Raw genomic sequence first — 14,169 nt, 5'->3', positions numbered from 1 at the left:
GGGCCACCTCCAACCTCAAGTTTACAAAAGGACTGGATCATCGTCTCCAGAGCGAAGCCGCTGCTGCCCAACGTCCACTCTATCGACAATCACTCCATAATTACCGGCGATTAGAGCAACGCCAATTCCCGACAATTCGGGTCGCTTCACCACAAAAGAGTCCATTGAAAGAGGGGCGACGTGTGGGTGGACCCGCGCAGCTAGGGACGCCTCCCGAGTGGTTCCTGTCAAGAGCCTTTCCAGGCAGCTTTCCCAGGGTCTCACTCTCACCTCGACGCCCTCCTTTGAGAGTCCAGTCTCGTCTCCTCTTTTGCAGAGCAAGTAACGCACGCCCCGGGAAAAAAGAAGCAATTCGATCGCTGTGCCGGGCAGGGATCTGGCGGGCAGGCCAGCCGGACGGACGGACGGACATTGTCTTGTGGCTGCCGACCATTCTTCCTCTCCCTCTCCTTTGCCATTAGATCTCTTCCCATGTTCACTCACCCGTCCACCTCCCTGCTGCCTGGTGGCCATCTTCCCCTTCCGCATCGCGAAAGGACAATGAACGTTCCCATCAGCATCACCATCTGCGGCGACGGCGGCTGCGGCAAGTCGTCCATCACCCTCCGCCTCGTCCGCTCCCAATGGACGTCCGAATACGACCCCACCATCGAGGACTCGTATTCCCTCACCCGGCGTATTGACGGGACGACCTACCACCTCTCACTCACCGACACGGCCGGCCAGGAGGAGTACCGCGGCATGTGGGCGAGCTCCAACCTGGGCGCCGACGCCTTCCTCATGGTCTACGACATCACCTCCAAGGACAGCCTCGACGCTCTCGGGTACTTTGACGATCTGGTCAACATGGAGGCCGAGGTGCGCCTGGACAATGCCGAGCGCGCGCGCAAGGCTGGCCTGCACGCCGACGAGATGCACAGCCCCATCAACGAGAAGGCGCGGACGGTGCCGCCGGTCAAGATCGTGGCCGGCAACAAGTGCGACCTGCAGGACAGGCGGCGCGTCCCCGCGGCCGTCGGCCTCGAGTGGGCGCGCAAGCGCGGGTGCGGCTTTATGGAGACGAGCGCGCGGCTCGAGGTCAACATTGAGGAGACGTTTGCCCTGATTGTGCGACGGGTGGTCGAGGCGAGGAGGCTGGCGGCCATGGGCATGATGGACAACATTGCGCTCAACGCAAGGGGCATGACCAAGCCGCTCAGTCCGATCCCCACGCGGGAGGGCGAGTTTGATGAGAAGAGGCTCGTCGGCGTGCGGGGGCCGCATATACACGAGGGGCGGATCAGGCCGCGGAGTGGCTTCTGGCAGAAGCTGCGGTGCTGGTGAGTACAAAATTTTTTTTTGGGAGGGGGGGGGGGGGGGGGGGGTTCCGTTGGATTGGGTTTCCATCATTGTTTGCATTCGTAGACGGGTATGGTCCTTGCAGAAGGGAGGCGTCTGGTGCTCCAGCTATGGGTTTCGAGCTGGATTGGATTGGGATTGGGTTCATTTTTTTGTCAGATATCACGCTATGTCTAGTCATCATTGCTTTGTCATGGGTAAGACAGGAGAAGCAAGGGGGAGAAGCGCATGCCATTACTTACTACCTACCAAAGAATTAACGCTGTTCCCTCGTTGCCCTGAACGCCGTCCCGTCCCGTCGTGTGCTGCTACTTGGCGTCCACCCACGCCTTGAAGCGCTTGTACTCTGCGTACCGCACACTACACTTCTTTCCCTGGTACCGCGTCACCTGGAGATCGAGGTCCCTCCACTTGCTCTGGCTGCCGACCCAGCCGGCCTTGCGCGAGAGCGAGTAGAGGGCCTCCTCGCGGGTCCAGCCCTGCTCGCTAGCGACGTCGGGCAGGTACGTCGATCCGTAGCGGCGCCCCTTGTCGTGGAAGCTGAGCCGCACGCCGTGGACGCCGACGACCCAGTCGTACGGGTCGTCCACCTTTTCAAAGTCGGTGAGGAGTGTGACGGCGGCCTGCAGCGACGGCAGCTCGCTGGCCTTGATGGGACGGAAGCGGGTGTCACGGAGGGCGGAGATGAGTGCGTACTCGGGGATGCCCTCCTCGAGGAGCTCGTCGCTGAATGTGCCGATGCACCCTCTCAGGGACACCTCCTCGTCTTCTTCATCGTCGTCGGATTCCACAACGTTCCAGGTCACAAAGAGCGGTGCCTTGTCGGGGATGTTGTTCGCTACGATGGAGGAGAGCGATGTGTTGGATGTGTCAGGCGTGGAGGTTGAGAGGCCTGTGGTCGAGGATGTCGAGGACGAGGAGGGGGATGGGTTGGCGAGACGTGACAGGGTGGGGTTCTTGTTGGGCGCCGGGGAGGAGGATGTCGAGGCGACGAACTGCTCGTAGAGGGACTGAATCTCGTCAAGGGACAGCGCGGGGCGTTTGGCGAGGTGGGCGTCGAGAGCCTCGAAACAGGCGATGCAGTGGGCGGGGGTGGCCATGGCGTTGTGAGGGAACGAGAGCGGTAGGATGCAACGCTGTTCGAGGCTCCGATGGAGGTGATCTGGAAAAGAGAGGGTCTAACAGGTCTCGAGGACTTGGAAGATAAGCCGGATCACGGATGAGCGACAGCGTGAGCAGTGCCGCCCCGCGTGGAGTAGCGCAGTGGCCTACACCGATGACGCCTGGCACTGATTTGGGGATGCACAACTCGGCCCCGCCGTGCACAAACCCTGTGCAAGCATGCATGCCCAGTTGTGCGAGTTTTGTTTCTAAAGCTGAAGGTGAAGCTGTCGCAGGATGCATCTTGATACACCACTGCGACGGCCTGGGCCAGTTTCATCGCGGTTCTGCACCCCATGAGAGGTTCTGCGGCATGGTACTTAGATGCGTCTCAAGCGAGGCCTCCTTGGGCCTTTGTAGCCATCTGAGCGCCGCTTATAAGAGAGTGGCCACTCCTCTTCCATCCAGCCACTAGCTAATTCACCACCAGCAACCTACCTTCTTGTCTCCATTCTCTCGTCCAAGTCGCCGGCGACGTTTCCTTCTTGCCTTTCCTTCATTGACTGCACTGTCTTGACAACCACTATCCCTCACTATGAAGCTGTCCCTTTTCTCCGTCTTTGCCCTCGTTGGCTTCACACTCGCTGCTGGCAGCCACCAAAGTATGCACGCTTCGCGCTCTTTGTCACGGACATCAACACTAACGAGGATGACGTACTAGCCACCAACACAAACGCCAAGAGGGACGTTGTCGATCCCGCAGAGACAGATGGCCAGGTTTGGGCCAACGTCATCGCCCCGGCCAAGCGTCAGAATGTGCGCCCGCCCCTCGACCAGCCCGCCATGACCGACGCCAATGGCAACGTGGTCCCGTACTCGCGCGAGGGGGCCCGCAAGGCCAAGGCCAAGCGTGAGGAGATGGCGCAGCGTAAGAGGAACGAGGAGAGCATTAGGAAGAGGCAGGCCAAGAAGGAGAGGACGAGGAGGCACCAGGCCCATGGACATCGCAAGTACTAAGCGTTGGGGGTGGTCGTGTTTGAGTGCCCTTGACGGATCGCTGGGCCAGGCTGGGCTTGGTCTCAGGATCTTTTGACGCTTGGGAGCTGGGGCACAGAATATCCAGGGTGAAGAGAATGGCTATTTCTAACTTTGTGGATGACAAGGTACTATGGGACCATGGAATACATTCATCAGATCAGACGTCCCCTTGGCGCTATATGTAGCGAAATGGAACAACTTTCAGCCAGATTCCCTACCTAACAGACATGTTGCTCACTGAAATCAAGCAGATTCTTGTACATCGTTAGCACAACAGAGCCTTGTGCTCCAACCCCCATCACATCGTCATTCCCCAGGCGTGCGTTTGCCGTAGGGCTGAGCTAGCCGTGCCATGCTCTGCGCCTGTCACGGCATTTTCTCCCCCAATTCGTCAGGCATTATATTACATTGCTGCCTGAGTATGTTAAATACGCAATTCAGCTCTAAGGGACTCTTGAGCTTCAGCGCGCCAGAAGTATACGTTGGATTCCGGATGCTATCGCTTGCAGCAGCAACTGCATGACCACACCCCACAGTGCTGGTTGCTATTCTCGTCTTGGATCTCCATCTCTCTCCAAGGAGCATATCCTTTCCCCTCATTGGCGACCAGGGTCCAGCACGAATGGCAGCCCCTTGGTCGACGCGATGGGTAGGTAGTAGGTTCAATATCCTCATGGCACAGCCACAGCGTAAAATCTCTATTGGCCGCCAGACTGGTGTGGACCCAAGGATTGCGCTGGAACGTGTGAATCTGCACCCTGGGACCTGGGCTGACAGGCGAGAAATGTCCGCCTTGAGAGCGGGCCCCTGGTCTCGGGCTCAGACCCTGGATCTCGCCAGGTGCACCTCATTTCCGGAGATGGAAGAGTAAGCGTTGTGCTGGCGTTGACTCTTGTAATGGACTGATCAAGAGGCGAAACAAGGTCGTCATTGAAGCATTTGCAATAAAGCTAACCATGTGCTCGGTTCCAACGGCAAAACTGGTGTATGCCAGGAGTTTCCGTCAAGAAACATGAACTGATCGCTGCACGAACTGGGAATTCCAGTCAAGGTTCCAGTCAAGGTCTCCAAGAGTCCAATTCTACGTACCCTATCCCTGTTCTTGAAATCCCCACAGCCTGGGCAGGTCACAGCAGGAATGTGTCCGACATAGTAATCGCGCTTTTTCGGGGCGGTGCTGACTGACATGGTCCTTTGGATGGGACTCTGGCGGCCTTGCCCCATTCTGTGGGCTGACATGCGCCATCCACATGTGCATGCGGCTGACTAGGCATCTCGACAGCTGAACCGGCTACCGCAAGGCGCTGAGGCAGCTGAGCCCGATGCTATAAGAGACGGGCGGCTGGATGTGCGGTTAGCTGAAAGACATCAGCTGGATCTGCTAACGCTGCTGCTTTCCAAATCATGTTACGACGTGACGACTGACGACCTTTCGCACCGACGACAACCACGAATACCCTCACACCGCCTCCTAGAATGGGTAGCCTACGCTCGCAGGCTCAGTTTGAGCAATCGCACTGGCGCCTCCGCCTCCTCGGACCGCTCTGGTGCCTCCAGCTGGCGCTCACATTCACCATGGCCGGCCTCTTCGCCTACCGGATAGGCGACACGCTCCATTCCTACGAGAACCGCAAGGCGCCCCAACTTGAGGTCATCTGGGAATCCACCAACGTCGGCCTCTCCTTCCTGGCCAGCATCTGCACCATGGTCGAGATCGCACGCTACCTCGCCGAATCCCTCACGCCCTGGACGGTGCTCTTTACGCACACCATCAAGCTCACCTGCGCGGCGTGCCTCCTCGCGCTCGACATTGTCGTCCACATCAAGGCGATTGACGAGAACTTCTCCATCGTCGGCTTGGCCCTGGACGCGGCGTTTATGCTCACGACGAGTGCGTTGGCGATATACGCCCTGGTCACGTACCGGAGGCTCTCGTCGAGAGACGCGGCGCACAGGATCGATATCAAAGGCTATGGGTTCAACGACGGTCTGGGTCGCGACTCGTCGTACAGCGGGCCGCGACCGACGCTGGAGAAGCGGATATCGTCCGTGTCATCACGTCTCAGTCTCGGGTCCATGCGCCAGCTGCAACCGGAGCCCCAGACGGACGGCGTCGCTCTCGAGCCCATGTCGCGGACGCCGTCGCTCTACAGCCACGAGCGTGACACGCGGTTTGACGACTTTGTCAAGGGCAGGAGACGCGAGTCGCTGGGGAACAGTGAGGATATTGAGCGCGGCATCTCGCCACTGCAGGAGGCGGAGGACGGCCGGCAGCTCACGCGACCTCGAGCGAGTAGCTGGTTGGACGAGCATATACTGGTCTCTGTGCCGGAGGAGGCAGAGGAGCACGTGGGGGTCAAGTGCGACGAGGACAAGCAGGATCGCGAGGCGTTACTGGGAGATGATCGTCGCGGGAGCGAGGATGGTGAGCAGCCGCATCGGGTGATGCAAGAGGTTGACATTGCCGAGCCACGATGGAAAAGGGAGCAATAGATTCTGCGATGTATCTTGTTAGCGTATGGTTGAAATATTTTTTGTCTTATTTCAGCAGTTGAGCAGCGTCGCTGCCTGAAGTCGGCCGAGACGTGGCTCTCCGACGTGAGACACCGATGTAATTAGGACACACTGACTTGACGGCACGTCAGACGCGTCACTCGATTCGATAGACCAGCTTCGAAGATAGATCGGCGTGGGTGACAAGCTGCAATTACAGCTTATCAGGCAATGGCATCTTGGGTATGTATTTCTCAGGAATGGGCTGGGCGATGCGTGTCACCGGGAACATCATTCGGGTGATCAATGCGGTATTTGCGCTGCACTGGCGGCAGCGATTGAAGGTTGAAGGAAGCTCTGGTTTAGGCTCGAAAAGAAGCTTAAATTAAGGTTGGCTGGAAAACTCTCATGACGCTCGCGCAGGTCTTGACAGCTGGTGAAAGAAGTCAACCTCTCCACGAGCAAGGCTGCCTGCCATGCGCAGAGACTGTGAATCCTCAAGAATAATAAGAAATAAAATCAAAGTCCAAGTTCAAGACGTCCCCACGCTCAGCACTCGCTGCCAAGCCACTTCCCCACGAGGACACTTTCCCGCCAGCTAATCAGCAGCGACCACAGCGACCACAGCGACCAAAGTGACAACCCTGCCCTCATCCATCCCACTGTATTTACCCAGCCTGGGCCCTGATGACGGACCTTTGACGGTCTTCTGCCCAACGCCCGTGACCCTCTTCTCTTCGGGGCAGCCACTCACCACTGTCGCTCTGACGTCTGGTACGGGTGTGCGGCTCTGCCCCATCAGCGGCTCGTCCGTCCCCTCTTGCGCCGTTATTTACCTCTCGAGTCTGGTGTCCAGTTCCTGCACAATATTATCTTTGCCTCGCTCTGCAGAAAACGCCAGGGCATGAATACTTCCCTCTCGCATGGCGACGTCGGCGACATCTCGCCCCTAGAACCGCCACTATGCGTCAGCCTCGTGGACTGAGCTTTGTCAAGCGCACGCTCGACAAATTGGCGCCGAACCGCGACAGCAAAGACGCATCCTCGAAATCCTCGAAACGTAATGGCACCGGCACCACCACATCTGACCTGTCGTCGGTGCGGGCCACGGGCGCCCTCACCTCGGGGTCCGTGACGACCCTCGCCAACAGCGTCTACTCGGAGCGGCTCGAAGACTTTTCCCGCACCCTGGCGGACCAGTCGCCCGGCAATGACAAGTACCCCATGCTCCGGCTCAACGACAATCTGAGCGTCGCGATAGGGGACTCTTTCGAGGGGAACCCCAGCAGCAACATTGAGGACACGGTCAAGTTCGACTATGGAACCGTGCGCGAGCCCAAGAGGATCCGTCTGCTGCTCATCTTCCCGGCGGCGCACTACAAGGACATGCTGGAGACGATCATGTTCCACGCCGACCTTGAAGAGGTCCCCTTCCAGGCGCTGTCCCACACGTGCCCCGAGAAGGGACGCATCAGATGGATGCACTGCAATGGACGTGGGCTGTCCGTCACGGAGAGCATGTACCAGGCCCTGCTTGGCGTGCGAAACGCGGCCCAGCCGGACGCCTTTAGCATCGTGTGGGCGGAGGCGGTGTGTATCGACCAAGAGGACGTGCGCGATAGGGAGAGACACTTGCATCTGGTCAGGGACATTTTTTCCAGCGCGCACGCCACACTGGCTCATCTGGGCGGTACCGAGGACCAACGGCGCAAGGCGTTTGAGACGATTGACAAGCTACATGAAGCATGCAAGTACGACGAGTTCCGGGACAGGCTCGAGCAGGATGAGCTTGATCTCTCGTCGCTGAACCATCTCTGCATTGAAGACATCAACCTCGAGATCCCCCCCGAGAACCGTCTCGAGATCACGCGGCTCTTCTCGCACCACTGGTTCGAGCGGATCTGGAACTGGCAGGAGGTCGGCGTGTCGAGAAAGGTGTGCATCATGTACGGCGGCGGACTACGGACATGGGGCTACTTTGCCGACGCGGCATGGTGCATGTATCAGCTGCGCTGGGAGACGTCCATCAGCGACGACTGCCTCGCGCCCGGCGTGTCCCGGGACGACCTCAAGCACTACCACATCCTCCACCTGGACGAGCACCGCGACGGTGCCCTCAACGGGACGACTTTTACCCTGCTCAGCCTGCTGACCGAGTCGCGCCACTTCACCGCCGCGCACCCGCTGGACCGCATCTTCGCCCTGTACCCGCACCTCGGCAACTCGCGCGAGCGGGACATTGTCGAGGCCTTTTTCGACTACAGCCTGCCCAAGCTTGACATGTATCTCAACGTCGCCCTCAACTGCATCCTCTCCCACCGCACGCTCGACGTCCTCCACCTCGCGCACAACGACGACCTCGACGCCGCCGCGGCCACGGGCTGGCCGTCCTTTGTGCCCGACCTGTCGCGACGGGACAATATGCGCATGCTCGGGTGCAAAAACGGCCGTCGCTCGTGGCACTACCACGCCGCCGCCGACACCGCGCCGCAGCTGACCATCCTCCACCACCCGGGCACCACCCGCGAGGGCATCCCCTGGTTCTCGGACGACGTGCACATCGTCCTCAAGGGCATCGAGGCCGACGAGATTGTGGCCCTCGGCGCGGAGATGAAGGGCCCCACGCTGGGCTCGCACAACTTCCTCGCAGACTGGGTCAACACCGCCCTCATGACGGAGCCGGGCCACAAATTCTACACCACGCCCGAGCTCAAGAGGGCGAGGGAGGTGCTGCACGCCACCATGAAGGACCACAAGCTGCACGGCGGCAAGAACCCAGAGTCCAACGCCATGTGGGCGTCTCGACGCACCTCACTCCGCTCCGGCTCCAAGGAGAGACGGCCCACGCCCGAGTCGTCGTCGCGGTCCTATCTCCGCAGCACCTTTGCGCCCGGTCTCATCGAGAGACTGCAGAAGCTCGACATTGACGCGGACGCCGTGCGAGATGCGGACAATGGCATGGACCCCCTCACCAGCCTGCCGCACGACAAGATGTACCCCGTCGGGGACGTCTCCGTCGTCGAGGCCTTTTGGCGCACCCTGGTCAAGAACCAAGACGAAATCGGCCGCGAAGCCTCGTCCGAAATGGGTCCCGCCTGCTTCGAGCCGTGGTTCAAGGCCATGAGTGGCAGTGTCAGTCACATGCTCGAGGCCCTCGCGCACGGGCAGTCGGACGAGTCGCGTCAACGTCCGGAGCCGCTGTTCAACGACCTGGTGCACATGGCCTGCAACGGGACGCGGATGGCGCGCACGAGCCGGGGCTTCATCGGCACGGTGCCCCGTGGAGCCAAGGTGGGCGACAGGGTTGTCGTGCTGTATGGTGGGCAGACGCCGTTTGTCCTGCGGCGCGATGAGGAGGGCGATACGTACCGGTTGGTGGGCGACTGCTACGTGCACGGCTTGATGGAGGGCGAGGCCCTCAACATGGAGCTGGAAGAGCACAAGTTTGAGCTGCATTGATCTTTGGTTTTGGATTGCGCATAGATTCTTAGAGAATAGTAGACGGCGATCTGTGTTATCGAGAAATTTACATGCCTGTATTTGATTTGTTTACTTCAACACGCGTCTTCTCCCCCCGCCCCCTTTCCAGCGCATCTTGCCCACCCATTTCGCCCACTTTTGCACCTCCTCGTCCTCGAGGAGCAGGTCAACAGTGTAATAGTCCCTCGCAAGGTCCTCGTGGCCGCGGAACTGGTGCACGAAGCGATGGCAGGCGCCGCAGAGCCAGGCGACGTTCTGCAGGTCCTCCTTGCGGTGCCAGCCGCGCTTGACGACCTTGTCATGGACGAAGCGCGGGATGAGGTGGTGGTAGGACAGGTTGATCCACCAGCGGCCGCAGATCTCGCAGGCTTCGGTGCGTGTTGCGGTCGTCGCGGGCGGCGGCGTGATCAGGGGCTCTAGGTAGGCGGTGATGATGGGCAGGAGGAAACTCTCCGTGGAGGAGGGCAGCAGGGTGGATTGGCCGCTGTCGTCTGGTGACGCTATGAGATTGTACGTCTCCAGCGTCTCGGTGACGTGGGTTGGGAGGTTGAGCTCGGCGAGGGAGGATGTAGTCAGGGGTAAGGAGTATTGACTCTGCAGCCGCTGGCTGTCGCGCCATGAGCGGTAGTCTATGTCTTGCAGCTCCCGAGGGAGATTCTCAAAGATCTCGGTGGCGAGGTAGTCGGTGAACTCGGCTAGTTCCACCGCATCTTCTACGCGATTACCAGTGGTGAGGGTGCTTGAAGAGTTCGGTTTGTTAGTGGCCTTGCCACGTCTACGTGACTTGGTGGGCTGCTGGTGCTGCGTGGTGGGTGGAGGACGGAGAAGTGTCGTGGAGAGGCAGTCACGGAAATGAGCATAGTTGCTGTTTCCCTCGTCTTCCTCCTCATATGATGCGTCTGTATCGCCCGACGATGACATTTTTGGAGGGATACAGGTGCGATGTCGGCTGGCGAGGCAAGTGAAGCTAGTCGTGATGCAAGATGGATGACGTTGGCGGCAGTAGGGCGGGGTTACATCATGGCCATCTCATTCCCTCGAGCCACTGTCCACTTTCTTCTGTCGATTTATCCTATTTCATACGGAGGGTACTTCAGAGGCGCGATATTTGTCTTTACGATTTTCTAGACCTCGCCGCTTGACTCATCGGCGCACGCTGCATCACCTTCAGCCTCATCTGTGGACCCCTCAAGCGCAATATGCCTCAGACCGTCATCGCGTTCGACCTCTTCGGTACGATTCTGTCGACCGACTCGATTGCTCAGAAACTGGGAGAGATATATGGAAAAGACGATGCTACTCGTATCGCTACCGAGGCCAGGCGGCTGCAGCTGGAATACACATGGCGCTGCGTCAGCATGGGTAGGATATGGCGGTGGGCTTTGTCTGGGATGGGATGAGTACTTACAATTCTCAGGCACTTACAAGCCTTTTGACCAGTTGACGCGATTTTCATTCCGTCAGGCCGTCCACCAGATCATTGGAAAAGAATTGAGCTCAGAGCACGAAGAAGCCATCATGGACGCGTACAACCATCTCAGCGCCTACCCAGAAGTGGACTCTGCTCTTTCGTCGCTGTCTTCGCATCCTGAAATTGATGCGTATATCTTCTCGAATGGCACCCAGCAGATGCTCACATCGGCCTTGTCCTCGTGGTCCATCTTCCCGCCCGAGAAGGTCATCTCGGTCGACATTGACGCGCTCAAGACCTTCAAGCCTGCTCCCAAGGTCTACGAGTACGTCGCAACGGTCACGGGAATGCAGCACACGCCCGAGCGAGCGTGGCTCGTCAGTTCAAACCCGTTTGACGTGCTAGGTGCCGTGTCGAATGGGATGAGAGCGTGCTGGGTTGACAGGACGGGGCAAGGTTGGAGGGACGGATTGTCGCATGGTCTGGGCAAGGAGCCGACCCTGGTTGTCAGGGGCGTCGACGAGGCCGTGACAAGGATTATGCAGGCACAGTGATCGCAATGAGATCGATGAGCCAAGGGTTTGTGCCTTCTTTGCCGTGACGAGACCATTGACTAACAGGCCGCAGACCTGACGAGCGTGGGTTCTTCAGGGCCTTATCTATTGGGGCCGATATATATATCTATGTATATATATATAATTATCAGTACTGGTCTACTGATAAGAGAAGACATTGAAGCAGCTAAGGTCGAGACACGCGGCGGCATGAGGTCATTGTGCCTACCCCACCGACACGATCACTGGCATTGCGCCTGGGCTGACGCAGATCCCCCGTGACCACGAGGCTACGCTGACCGCGATCGTGGGGGCGAGCATGCTGTCAGAGGCCAGGGTAGGAGACACAATATGAAGTTGAGCCGCATTTCCATCTTGTATTCCTCATCGCTCACCAGCTCAACCATCACCGTCATGTCGCCCTCCGCACTCAACTCCACCGTTGAGACGACCCAAATCATCATCAGGCTCTCCAGCCCTCTCGCCGAACTCTCCACGCTCACCCCCCTCGTCGATCTGCTCGCCCTCACACACGCTGTCACCGTGCCCTCCCCCCTCAAGCAGTCTCGCCTTTCCACACTTCTACACACACTCTCAGCCGACCCATGCCCATCCTCGTCCTCCCCGTCCGCGCTGCACAGCGAGGCAGAGAAGCTCAACTCTTTCATTCGCTTCCTCTCTCCGGTGCTGAACGGCATGGCGGGCCTGCGGGAGTTTGAGGCGGCCATCGACCTGCGTGACGACGACCCACAGGACTTTCGAGACTTTTGGACGCTGGAGGATCGCAACTTGATCAAGGAATACGTCGAGGACGGACAGGTGGGGGGCTCCAGCCCGGGAAGCGAAAAGGTATTTCTGGATGCGTATGTGCGGGATGTGTCGAGGAGAGTGGCGCTGAGCCAGGAGGGGCGCCTGATGCTCGTCGATGGGCACCGCAAGGTTGGGGAGCAGGTGCCTGTGGCGGAGACGAAGCGAGCTAGCTTGTTGATTTACAGAGAACAGGGGCTGGAGGGGTGAGGGGCTTTGTTCTCGTTATGATGAGTTACGTGTTACGGCCTAGACGAGTTGAGGGCTAGAAATTGATAGATCAATTAGTCCTTGTACTAGCCATATTATCTTGCGGACTCACGTTGCTCGGGACAAGGAGCGTTTGTTTTTGCTGCGACCATGTGCCTTAATAAATCATCCAGCAGGCATGACTTGGAAGGATGCTGACAATAGCTGTACATCAGCGCCTCATTTCGGCGGCAGCATCAACACGTACTCGCGCGTGCTGTGCCCAAACATGACGACATCCTTGTTGCGCAGCTCCAGGTACCGACCCTCGGGAATCTTCTCGCCGTTGACCATGGTCCCATTGGCGCTCTCGAGGTCAATGATATAGGGCTTCACCCTACCGACCTTGTCGCCAAACTCGTTGCGCTTTTCCGTGTACCGGAACTGGATAACGGCATGCTGCTTGCTCAGACTGGGGTGGTCAGCCTGCAAATCGACAACGGCGGCGTCGCGGCCGATGAGCCAGCAGCTGCGCAGCGCTAGGTCGGCCGTGTCCACGACGTCGCCGCCCTTGAAGATGAACAGCTTCCACTGGTCCTTGGGCGGGGGCTTCCTGGCCTCGGCCGGCTCGTGGTACTTTAGGGCAATGTTCGTGCCGTCCGCCTGCTGGATGGAGTTGGATGCGGCAGCGAGGAGGCCGGAGGATTTGAAGTTGGGTTTCTCCTTGGGTTTCTCGGGTTCGTCGCCGTTGGTGACGGCGAATGAGTCCTCTTGGGACGGCAGGGGACCGGAGCGCTTGAGGGGTTCGATGCGCTTTGGCTCGTCGCCTCGGCTGCGACGGGGGCTGCGATCCTCACGGTGTCTATGCCTGTGCCTGTGCCTGTCGCTGCCACGGTCGCGACGGGAGGAGGAGGATTCTGGTGTGCGCGAGCGTCGACGATCGCGGTCGCGGTGAGAGGGTCTGTCGCGGTCTGTGTCCCGTCTGAGAGACTTTCTGTGGTCTCTTTCTGTATCGTCGTCGCGGTGGCGCCGTTTGCGCTCTTCGCGGTCGCGGTCGGAGCCCATTGTGGTGATCTGTGTCTTGGTCGGTAATATGTTGTAGGTTGAGGCTGATGGTTGTGCGTCGGTCCAAGATTTTACTGTGTATTTGCCTACCCTATACATCATGGCAATGAACCAACAAGGTCCTTGGATACTCGTCGCCTTTTACACGCACGCAAACATCACATCGCTGCAAATCAATGGCATTGTACACATGATGACGCCGCCCACGCCTCTAGGTACTTCTCACCCCATTAGTGAAAGATGGAATCACGAATATTGGCAACCTCGCGTAATTCCGAGGATGCGATGCTTGCTCCAGCCACGCTATCCAGTCATCAAGCGAGCATCGGCTTCAATTCGCCGTGGCTACCGTTATGGACGGCAGCGGTCGGGTGCCGTAAGTTCAATCCTCTGCCGAGAGTTGGGCCGCTCAACTGCATGCATCCGCAACGCATATGCTGGCCGCTTCCGCCTCAAGAGAGTGCTTGTTCACATGCATGTGCGAGTGAGCACTTCATCGAGATCTCGCAATGTTCTCCAACACTAGCAAAAGGTCCCCTGAAACACGCCTCGGGAGTTGTTAATTAATGCCGCTTGGACTGGATCCGAGGCTTTTCCATGCAAACGCTTGTACCGCGTCGAAGGACACGCACGCCAAGCGCGAGGCCGGTTGAGTGGAGTAGGAGGAGTATGAGAAAACCGGAGCCCGATGGT

The 14,169-nt window shown here is 58.8% G+C and overlaps 9 protein-coding genes across 9 annotated transcripts; 6 read left to right on the top strand and 3 right to left on the bottom strand.

The window, feature by feature from the left end:
- Positions 1-540: 540 nt before the first annotated feature.
- J7T54_001116 (putative RAS small monomeric GTPase) lies at positions 541-1,323 on the top strand (the record flags this gene model as incomplete). Its single annotated transcript, XM_051507172.1, has 1 exon — positions 541-1,323. One exon carries the CDS (start codon positions 541-543, stop codon positions 1,321-1,323), a length of 783 nt encoding a protein of 260 aa, XP_051361664.1.
- A 323-nt stretch (positions 1,324-1,646) lies between these two features.
- J7T54_001115 (AMMECR1) lies at positions 1,647-2,438 on the bottom strand (the record flags this gene model as incomplete). Its single annotated transcript, XM_051507171.1, has 1 exon — positions 1,647-2,438. One exon carries the CDS (start codon positions 2,436-2,438, stop codon positions 1,647-1,649), a length of 792 nt encoding a protein of 263 aa, XP_051361663.1.
- Positions 2,439-3,034: 596 nt separating this feature from the next.
- On the top strand, positions 3,035-3,456 carry J7T54_001114 (uncharacterized protein; the record flags this gene model as incomplete). Its single annotated transcript, XM_051507170.1, has 2 exons — positions 3,035-3,101; positions 3,161-3,456. 2 exons carry the CDS (start codon positions 3,035-3,037, stop codon positions 3,454-3,456), a joined length of 363 nt encoding a protein of 120 aa, XP_051361662.1.
- Positions 3,457-4,953: 1,497 nt separating this feature from the next.
- On the top strand, positions 4,954-5,970 carry J7T54_001113 (uncharacterized protein; the record flags this gene model as incomplete). The annotated part of the gene is made up of 1 exon (XM_051507169.1): positions 4,954-5,970. One exon carries the CDS (start codon positions 4,954-4,956, stop codon positions 5,968-5,970), a length of 1,017 nt encoding a protein of 338 aa, XP_051361661.1.
- Positions 5,971-6,933: 963 nt separating this feature from the next.
- Positions 6,934-9,429, top strand: J7T54_001112 (Heterokaryon incompatibility protein 6; the record flags this gene model as incomplete). The annotated part of the gene is made up of 1 exon (XM_051507168.1): positions 6,934-9,429. The coding sequence occupies one exon, from the start codon at positions 6,934-6,936 to the stop codon at positions 9,427-9,429; it is 2,496 nt and encodes an 831-aa protein (XP_051361660.1).
- Positions 9,430-9,519: 90 nt separating this feature from the next.
- On the bottom strand, positions 9,520-10,371 carry J7T54_001111 (hnh endonuclease; the record flags this gene model as incomplete). The annotated part of the gene is made up of 1 exon (XM_051507167.1): positions 9,520-10,371. The coding sequence occupies one exon, from the start codon at positions 10,369-10,371 to the stop codon at positions 9,520-9,522; it is 852 nt and encodes a 283-aa protein (XP_051361659.1).
- Positions 10,372-10,649: 278 nt separating this feature from the next.
- Positions 10,650-11,415, top strand: J7T54_001110 (haloacid dehalogenase; the record flags this gene model as incomplete). Its single annotated transcript, XM_051507166.1, has 2 exons — positions 10,650-10,812; positions 10,868-11,415. The coding sequence occupies 2 exons, from the start codon at positions 10,650-10,652 to the stop codon at positions 11,413-11,415; spliced, it is 711 nt and encodes a 236-aa protein (XP_051361658.1).
- A 414-nt stretch (positions 11,416-11,829) lies between these two features.
- Positions 11,830-12,432, top strand: J7T54_001109 (uncharacterized protein; the record flags this gene model as incomplete). The annotated part of the gene is made up of 1 exon (XM_051507164.1): positions 11,830-12,432. The coding sequence occupies one exon, from the start codon at positions 11,830-11,832 to the stop codon at positions 12,430-12,432; it is 603 nt and encodes a 200-aa protein (XP_051361657.1).
- A 219-nt stretch (positions 12,433-12,651) lies between these two features.
- J7T54_001108 (uncharacterized protein) lies at positions 12,652-13,476 on the bottom strand (the record flags this gene model as incomplete). Its single annotated transcript, XM_051507163.1, has 1 exon — positions 12,652-13,476. The coding sequence occupies one exon, from the start codon at positions 13,474-13,476 to the stop codon at positions 12,652-12,654; it is 825 nt and encodes a 274-aa protein (XP_051361656.1).
- Positions 13,477-14,169: the final 693 nt, after the last annotated feature.

The sequence above is a fragment of the Emericellopsis cladophorae genome, assembly GCF_022114955.1.
Source record: "Emericellopsis cladophorae strain MUM 19.33 chromosome Unknown NODE_28_length_274560_cov_118_130999, whole genome shotgun sequence".
NCBI classification, from domain to species: domain Eukaryota; kingdom Fungi; phylum Ascomycota; class Sordariomycetes; order Hypocreales; family Bionectriaceae; genus Emericellopsis; species Emericellopsis cladophorae.
This window is presented reverse-complemented; position numbering and strand designations above follow the sequence as displayed.